General features: G+C 42.3%; 2 protein-coding genes across 2 annotated transcripts; one reads left to right on the top strand and one right to left on the bottom strand.

Moving 5' to 3' along the window:
* Positions 1–2,787: 2,787 nt before the first annotated feature.
* Positions 2,788–5,517, top strand: SARC_09408 (hypothetical protein). Its single transcript, XM_014296573.1, has 2 exons — positions 2,788–3,938; positions 4,115–5,517. Exons 1-2 carry the CDS (start codon positions 2,948–2,950, stop codon positions 5,332–5,334), a joined length of 2,211 nt encoding a protein of 736 aa, XP_014152048.1. The 5' UTR covers positions 2,788–2,947; the 3' UTR covers positions 5,335–5,517.
* A 1,882-nt stretch (positions 5,518–7,399) lies between these two features.
* Positions 7,400–8,259, bottom strand: SARC_09409 (hypothetical protein; the record flags this gene model as incomplete). Its single annotated transcript, XM_014296574.1, has 3 exons — positions 7,400–7,605; positions 7,789–7,997; positions 8,120–8,259. 3 exons carry the CDS (start codon positions 8,257–8,259, stop codon positions 7,400–7,402), a joined length of 555 nt encoding a protein of 184 aa, XP_014152049.1.
* Positions 8,260–9,325: the final 1,066 nt, after the last annotated feature.

Raw genomic sequence — 9,325 nt, forward strand, 5'->3', positions numbered from 1 at the left:
TATTCTGATGTATGCGGTCATACGTTTGTCTGTATAACCTTTTTTAAACTATTGTATTCCCTCCTGCAGGACACGCCCAAACAAGAATTGTGCAGCCTGAGGTTTGCGCAATTAAAAATAGTCTCGAATGCTCTCTGGCTTGTGCCCCCACGATTATTGCCACAACTGTTTCATAGTCAAGGTTGAATGTCTGAAGGAGACAAGGCATACATCTTTTTATTTAGTGAGCTTATTCGACTTGGTACCCGGAGTGAGCCCGGGAGTAATGTCAAGACATACCCAAAGGACCTCCAATCAACGAATATTCGTAATATGTATAAGAGATTGGCACGGGGATTGGCATGGGTAAAGTATCTAGACGGCTGACTGAAGGTTAACAAACCAGGCTTCTCTTTATTTGGAGAACGTTACGTCAAAGCTAAGCGGATCTGTTCAACTACGCAAAAGTGGTGGTCCGTACTAGATGGTTCTGTTTTTTAAACAAGCTACATACCGAAGAAATTAAGCTTATAATCCCTTCAGGCTAAGCTCATAACGTTGTGGGGGTACGGGATAGAAGTTGAACGTAAACGCATATTTATTCAATTTTGAAACGTTAGAACGGTTATAATGCGATCTGAAGGGCCTACCTAAGTTCTTCTCCAGGACTAGTTCGTATGGTGAAAATAGTACACACTGAAATGTTTAGACCCGTAAGTTGCACCTATGAGCATACCGGGCTTTTTTTTAAATTTGAAACTTATATAATTATGCTATGTATGTACCCAAGTGACCTAAATAAAAGCAGTCTCTGTACATATGTACCCATTTTCAATTTTGTGTAACTGTTTTTGTATATTGTAAAAAAAGAAATGGAAATAGGCAGAGCCTACTATAGCTAAATACGTAAAACAAAATTAGAAACAGTAAAGACTTTTTAAAAAAAATAGCCGAAGGCCCGTAGGCCGAAAGATGAGTGAGAAACTTTGGACTTTCACATTCTATTTCCCGCCCAAATTTCTCTCTCTGAGAAAAGACAAAAAGCAAAATCATCAGTTTTGTCGTCGGTTTTGTCGCCAACCATCCAGTATTGTGAAGAAAAAAAATGGAAAATTTGAGGAATGTTAATTGCGGGAACACAAGTTTAGAATTGGGTTTTTCCATAAATACATTTGGTCTAAAAAAAAATAGAAGGCTATAGGTTTTTTTGTTTAACTCTTGAAAAAAACATTTAAAACCCAAAAAACCCCCAAAAAACAGTTGGAATCTCGGATAGTCCCGGTTTCGAGTTCGATATTGGTTTTCCCATAGCCTCCTGACTCCTGGGGCGGGCTGAGGGTTGACCGCCTGAGGGCTGAGGCCTGAAGGGCGAGGGGCGAGGGGCGAGCCTGCGAGAGTGCGAGGGCTGAGGCCTGGAGCCTCCTCTACTCTTTATTTCTTTACCATGGTGCAGTGCGGTGCACCCGTCCATTTAAAAGTACGGTATTTACTATTTTAATAATTATTTACATCTCTCTCCCTCCCTCTGCTGGTCTCTTCCTCTCATGTGTGCGTGACTGTGTGACCATACACGCTATGTAGCTGAAAACGTACTACAATTTACGTTAACGAGCTCAATTATAAAAGTTTTTTACGCATATCGTATTCATTTTGGTTATTCCAAAACGACAATTTCATTTTTTTTTCTTCAAGAACTGCTCCAAATATGTAGACCAACAAATGACAAATATACATTGAACCGGATCTAAAACTGAGAAAGTTCATTTTTCTATATCAGGTAGTCGCCTATATTTTGGCAGATGAAGTTGGGTGGTATTTGCCAATATATTGGCAGGCTTCATCGCCAAATTTGTTTACGCTTAACGTAATGCACCCCATGTGTGACTGTGACCTAAAAAAAAAACTTAAAAAAAATTTGTGTGGAAAACCCAAAAACCAAAATTTACAAACTCATTGTCTTCTCATTGTTTTATATATAAAAACACACTCATTCACGGCTATACTTGTTTTAAAAAACCCCCATAAAAAGGAATTCTATTTATGTACTACGTCTTTTTGTTTCAATTTTATTAAAAGGCTATTTACAGCCTACTGAAAAATATTCTCCGTTGGGCCGCGGTGGGGTGGCACGTGAATCCGTGACTGTGAACTTGTGAAGTGTGAGAGTGTGCGTCTATGACTATTTATGAGACCTTGAGTCCACGAGTCTATGAATCCATGAGTCCTTGACCCAACCGATATTCAGTCTATTTATTAAAAAAAACAAGGAATGCAACCTCCTCTGTTTGTCATCTCTTCCAAATTAAACCCATTTCAAAATGTACGAATCAGAATGCGACATTCCTGACGTTTGTCATATTTTATCAAAATGGTAGTTGAATTTATAAAAAACCTTTGAAATGGTACTCTTATCTTCTACAACTTTTTAACTAGACCATATTCTGATTTGAGAAAGAACAAATATGGAATTTGGGAGTGAATAGGTTTCAACTTTTGCTTTGTTTGTTTAGGACTAAATATAAATATGTACTATGATAAAAACATATTACTGGAATACGTATCAGTTTTATATTGACTGTATGGCTCATCAGTGAGATATTTTCTCTTGTCAAAAGATAAAAGTGCAAATTTGGCAGTCAACTTTACATTTTCTCTCACAGCTCTTTTTTAGAAAGTTAAATGAATAAAAGAGTAATCGTTCTATATATTTTTCTCGAATGCTCCTTCAATTTTCCCAATGTTTTTTTCTTCTTCAATTTCACGAGGATATGTAGAGTATTTTCATCGATCTACGTACAGTCGGTACAGATGCTATGCTAAAAGACTTCAAAAGCATTGACGCCGTTCACGGGCATGTCATTCTCTGCCCCGAGACACAGCAGAAGGATATTCGTAGCAGGGTTATTTTACATACAGATATTATTTTAAAACCTTCATATAGCAGCATACGAAACATAGGTAGTTTATCATGGTCAGATACCTGAATAAAGCTTGCTTCGCTGTGGCGGTAGTCGTAGTGGCTTCAACTTCTGCTGTACAAATAACTGATCAAGATCACTTGATTGTAACCAGAGATACAAAATGTATCACAGCTCTGGGTAGCAACCAAGTGAGATTAGAACCCTGCTCAGGTGCCGATTCTCAGGTATGGAGGGAATCAGTTGGGTTTTTTCAAAGTCAATATAACGGAGAATGTCTCACGGCCAACAAAGACACTGGAGCAGTAACTTCACAGACTTGCGGTCAACCTGAACATGTAGCTCATCAAGGGTTTGAGGATTGGAAACAACTTATAGTGAATGATGGTCAGAGTTGCTTAGGCTCTGAAGATGGTAGCACTCTTAATTTGTATCCAGCTTCGGAAGTTTCTTGGTGTCAGTTCGCACCTGGGGGTGTGGGCGCTTATAACGAGAAAATACACGCGATGGCGTTTAAAGATCTCTCTTTTACGAAAGGCAGTTGGCAGCTGGAGGCTACGTCTGCTTGCTCTGTGACATGTGGTGACGGTGTAGAACAGGTGCATGCAGTGTGCAAAGGCGGTTCTATGAAAAATAGTTACTGCAGTGATCAACGACCGCAAACAACTGAGCGCCAGTGCAATGCTGGTGCATGCGCTAGAAGCCAGGGAGTGTGGACTGATTGGGGTGTATGTAGCGCATCATCATGCGAGGAGCAAGGGTTTAAGGGGCGAGTGTGTCAGGGCGGCGACTGTCTTGGGAATGACATTGAACCTTGCCAGATGGAAGGGTGCTCCGTACCTGAAGCTCGTACTGAAGTATTGGTGACACAAAACCAGCCTGATCAGATGAGAGTCCAGAACGATGGGACAAAGTGGACCGCGTGGTCAAAGTGTAGCAATGATTGTGGGGAGGGCACGCGCACTTCTTATTGCGTAAGTGGGCCGTGTACTACATTTGAAGAGCATGAGGATTGTTATGACAGCTCCGGGTCGAATTGCGGTATGTGATATCTGTACCAATTTTGTGCTTGAATTTATGTTTTGATCCTCATCGACAATGCCTTTAGTTCTTGACTGTTCTTATTCAGTTGCTGATGTTCAGGTAGTAATTAATGATCTGCTCAATATTCTCGATGTATCACTCATGTTGAGCCCATGTTATCCTTCTTACTTTAGAGTATGTGCACGTCGAGAGTGTAGACGGTCGGTGGTCACCATGGTCGGAGTGCTCTGTGACGTGCGGGACTGGTTCTAGGACCCGTGAATGTCTAGGTCGCCAGGGTCACGGTGCAGACTGTGACACTTTCGATGCGGGCACTACCATCACCTGTGTGACCAATGTTGCCTGTACCCAAGCTGCGTCCGCGGGTCAGGTTGTCGAGCAGGGCCGTACTGAAGTACTCAGCTCAGAAACGGTTCAGCATCCTGCCTACGATCCCAACCCCGCTGATAGTCTAAGTGACCAACTGGCGGTTAGCCGACAGCAAGTGACTACCACTGATGGAACTGCTGTCGCGAATGCAGCGGTTAATCAACAGGTTAGCAATCAGCTTGTCACAGATACTATGGCTGGAGGAATGGCCTCTAGTGGCGGTGGCCAGTCTGTGAAGTCCCAGGGCGAAACTGAGAGTTTTGGACAGGAAGCAGTAGGTGGAGAGGGAACCACCGGCAGCACTACTAGCGGAATTACTGGTTCTTATTCTGGTGGAACAACTTATCAGGTACCGACTACTCAAACCTACACCACCACCGATACCTCTGGCCTTACGAGTGGTTTCTCTTCAGGCACTACCACTGATACAAGTGGTCTTACCAGTTTCACGTCTAGTACTAACCCTTTTGCCAGACGTTCTACCGATAAGGACGGTTACAAGACCGTGCCTGTGGAAGTATCAGAGAACGACACCCCTGAGATGTTGAGATTGAAAATTGCGCTCGCCTTCCACGAAGCTGAGCTCGCGGATGAGAAGGCCGCCACAGAGGTCGAGAAGAAGCAGGAGGCTCATGAGCTTGCGGAGAAAAAGGCGAAACAAATGTTTATTGAGAGACTAAGCTTCGCGGTAGGCCACTACATAGGTATGAAAGATCACAAGAGCTCCAAGGATACTAAGTATTACTACTTGGCCATGTTTATTGTAACCGGTTTCTTCCTTGCCGCAATTCTGGGTGTTGCGACCGTTTTCCTCGGAGCCTGGTACTACATAATTTGTCAGCGAGATGAGCGAATGCGAAAGGTGAATGCCGCTGCGAGTGCGTATGATATGCATTCGAACGTGTATCTGAATAAGCATAGTACGATGAACGTACCTGAGCAAGCAGGGAAGGACAACGAGGTGACAGAAAAACTATCTGGAGCCTCGGTTGGAAGCGAAAGTGACCCAGAGGATTTGGTTTAATAAGTAGTTTGGACTGTCCGCCACACTACGCGTCAGACCGCGAGTGTGCGAGACAAACGTCTAGCAATGTACATTATTTAAAATATTAAAGATTGATACGTAAGGGTAGTCATGCCCTGTGAAAGCAAAATATTTATACCCAGGTAGTCCTATGCCCTGTGAAAGCGGTATATTTTGTTGGGGTCCTCTCATAATTTCTGGTGTTGATTCAAAGATATATACGAGCTTATATATAATATTACTCGTATTCGCTCCTGATTAAGATTTATCTATTTGTAGAGTCGATCGCCACTCGCTGTCTCCACCCTCTAGTAGTAGTCACCGGATGCATTCAAGATCTTAAACCCGAATTCTCATTTTTAGAGGTCATATACTTTCTTTAAAAAATACGCGAGTGTACAAATCGGGATCACAAACTCGCATAAATATTATCGAATTCTGATCATCTTGAATATTTTTTTATATTTCAGTAGAAAGCAATTTACATAAATTTATGTGGTATACAACACGCGAGAAGTGTTTGCTCCAATATCGCAGTAGTGAATTGTTTCAGCTATGCCTACGCACAGCTAACGCTCCAGTTGGGGAATGAATTGATCTGCTTACGGACGTACCTGGACGGCCCGAGAAACCATTGATACAGAGGGTAGAAGTCGCTAAAGCCACACCCACCGTGCGGTCAATTGTGTATGAAAGCGGCGAGGATGAGATTTGGACTTGAATGAAGAAGAAGGCTTGAAATGGAGAGTCACTACTGCACCGAATCCACGAGAGCTGAAGGTTAAGCGACAGAAACGAGCCAACCTGAGTCGGAACATCAGGTATGGGTGGTGTAAGAATACAGAATTGAATTTGAGTGCATGCAGCGGCTGTGTTCAAAAGAGAACACACAGTGGTACTGCTCGAAGGATTGCCAGACCGTGGACTGGATTAAAGGCGACCACAAGCAAAGCTGTAGTGGCAGAAGAATTTGATATGAGATAACCCACAATTACACGTGTGGGGTCGGAGGGGCTGTGGTACGGCAGATGTACTTGAGAAACACCTCAACTAGTGAAATTTATCACTTGGACGGACCTGCTGCAAACAATAGCGTAGCACTTATCGATTTTTCCCATCAATACGTGTGGGATCAGAGGTGCTATGATACGGCAGATGTACTTGAGAAACACCTCAATTAGTGAAATTCACTTTTCGGCAGTGGACGGACCTACCGCAAGCAATAGTGTCGTACTTTACGAATTTTCCCATAAACCGTCTACAATACGTGAACAGCACTGTCGTTGTTGCCTGTGAAATTTCGCGATAAAGACAAAGAAGCAGCAGAGTTGCCGTTGCGTGGTACAACCCACACTCGTACAACTTACTCAGTGTGCATATCATGGATAATATTGTATACTATCGTCGTCGTATGTGGAATAAAGTTCGGGAGTGACTCTTGAAATGATTCAAACACCACATTACTAGAATATACAGAATAAGCCCTACCGGCTATGGTAGTGTCCTATTAGTATGCGACGGCTATGTGTTTGCACAATTACACGACGCTCATTACCTACGCGCGCCTATCAACGTGTACTGGGTACGTCGCATAAGTAGATGCTCATTTGAGCCATATCAGTGCGGGGTGCCGACACAGTATAGCACTTCGTTTGGGTCTAAATATAACACTTCATTGCCTATAACAGCCTTACTCTCTGCTTGTAAACCAAGCCATGTAAGTATATAACAACATAGCTACTAGGGGAACCCTTTTCCAGGCAAACCTTATAGGTTTCTACCAACTACAGGGCCTTGACTATGCGAGGAACCCGCGCAAATAATACATCGTGTCGTTCCGAGTAGAATAGTTTCCTCGTGCAACACACTGTACTAGACCATGATAGCTAAAGAAGCTCATTATGTTGCGTGAGTATCATGCAATAATATGGTTCCAAGCAGCATAATATCACTGTACAGTAGTGTGATGTGACACCTTCTATTCAAGGTTTGACAGTTCACCATATTACACAGTTCGCTTTATTTTTAAGAGCCCGATCCCGCGCCAAGCCTTGCGAACGTTTGTTCATGCGGAGACTGAGTACTGCGCAGATACGCGATCAAACTGCTCTCCCTTTGCAGCATGGTATTTGACGAAGGGATGGCTGGGTGCACTATCCTGCAGTTGGCTGATATATCTAGACGACACTTCGTCGGATTTCTCTGTCTGCTGAGCCACAGTGATCATACACACAAGAACCTCGGCATTGTTGCTGTCTTTGTTCAGAGCATCTAAACAGCATCAAATAAAACGTCAGGTATAGAGAGTAGAATAGCCTCGATAAAATACTTTCGCCGAAAATGGATATCCAGTCAGTAGAGCTGCACACAAAATCATGCATATAAATGCGCGCGTTTATACGCACCGTTTCTCAGCAGGAATGAGCAGAGCATGAAATTGTACAGAACAAGTACCTTGTAGGAGATCTTCAGCCTCGCCATATTTGTGCTGATGGATAAGACAGGCGGCTTGACCCGTCAGAAGCATGATTGAGGGAGAGTATTTAGCGGCCAATTCGTTGTAAATGTAGAATGCGTCCTGATATTTGTCTCCGCCTACAGCAAGGTTAACCCAGGCCGTGGCTACTTGGGTCAGTGACGAGTCGTCATCGATTTGGCTCATCCTGGGAAAGTGTCAAAAAGAGATCAGAAATTGCCTAAAACCCTAAACCCTTAAGTAATACTAGGCTTGCTGGACTATTTGCCGCAAATGTTTGGGGTAAATACGTGGAGGTAAGGGACTTACTGTTGCAGGTATTTATTTGCGAGATCGACTCGGTCATACTGAAGTAGTAGTTGGACGAGCAGTGCGGTACACTCAAGTGTGCCGCCACGCGCAGCAATCTCCATAGCTGTCTCTAAATTGCCCATCTCAGCGTACATCATGCTGGCGAACAATTGTGTAGTGGGGCTGATGCCGAGAATGGGATCTGGACCAAGTAATTGCGGCAATTTGAGATTGGGAGTGTTGGATTTACTTGTAGTGGACTGTGTTTACCATGCAAGTTGGTAGAAAACTGACAGAGTACTATATGTCGAGATCAAATTGCGCTAAGTAGGACCGGTGCCCTCTTATATGTGTGGATAGAAATTAACACTAAAGTCAGATAGGCGACAGAGAAATAAGTAACGAGTCATATCCACTAATAGAGCGACACAAGTGAGAGCCCGTCTTACCCACACAGCAGGTCAAAGTGAGGCATCGATAAGCTCCAGATTGTAAACGAAACGCGTCAGGCTATAAAAAAACACCCACTAGAGAATGTGTCACACTCAGTTTCACCCACCCTCGAGCAAGGCTTCCATCTCCTGCACGGCAGGATTGTTCTGTAAAGGGTTCTGCTTGTACTGCGCATACAAACGCACGGCCCGCAGCGAAGACGCGGATCCGGAATTGATTTCGTTCAACACAATGTTGAACTTCGACTATATTCAAAATGAAACCCAAGATTAGCATATAATGTCAACTCACACTCACAGAGAGCATTGGGTAAAGACAGTACCACTGGCGATAGCGATAAGTTGACATTGATTGATGCAAATGTACTTTAAAAAATCTAAAAGCTCAAACATACATCAATATACATACATACATACATATACTTACATTTACATACATTTCCATACATTTACATACATTTACATCAAATATAATTATAATATAATGTATATATATACATACAGATATATACATATATATATATATATATATATATTCAAACATACATAAATGCACATGCCTATAAATATATACACATATACCCATATAAACATACATACACACAAAACACAAAACACAAACACAAACACACACACATATATATATGTTATATACATAAACACATTCTATGTATATGTATATGTACATGTATATGAATATGTATTTATAAATATCTATACATATTATTGTATATGTATGGATATGTATATCTACATAAATGAATAATATATC

The sequence above is a fragment of the Sphaeroforma arctica genome (assembly GCF_001186125.1).
Source record: "Sphaeroforma arctica JP610 unplaced genomic scaffold supercont1.953, whole genome shotgun sequence".
NCBI classification, from domain to species: domain Eukaryota; class Ichthyosporea; order Ichthyophonida; genus Sphaeroforma; species Sphaeroforma arctica.

Bases quoted from the DNA above. Each gene is read 5' to 3' on its own strand.
- SARC_09408 (XM_014296573.1), top strand. From the start codon at position 2,948: ATGGTCAGATACCTGAATAAAGCTTGCTTCGCTGTGGCGGTAGTCGTA. The intron at 3,939-4,114 runs GTATGTGATATC...TTCTTACTTTAG, and splicing joins CAGCTCCGGGTCGAATTGCG to AGTATGTGCACGTCGAGAGT.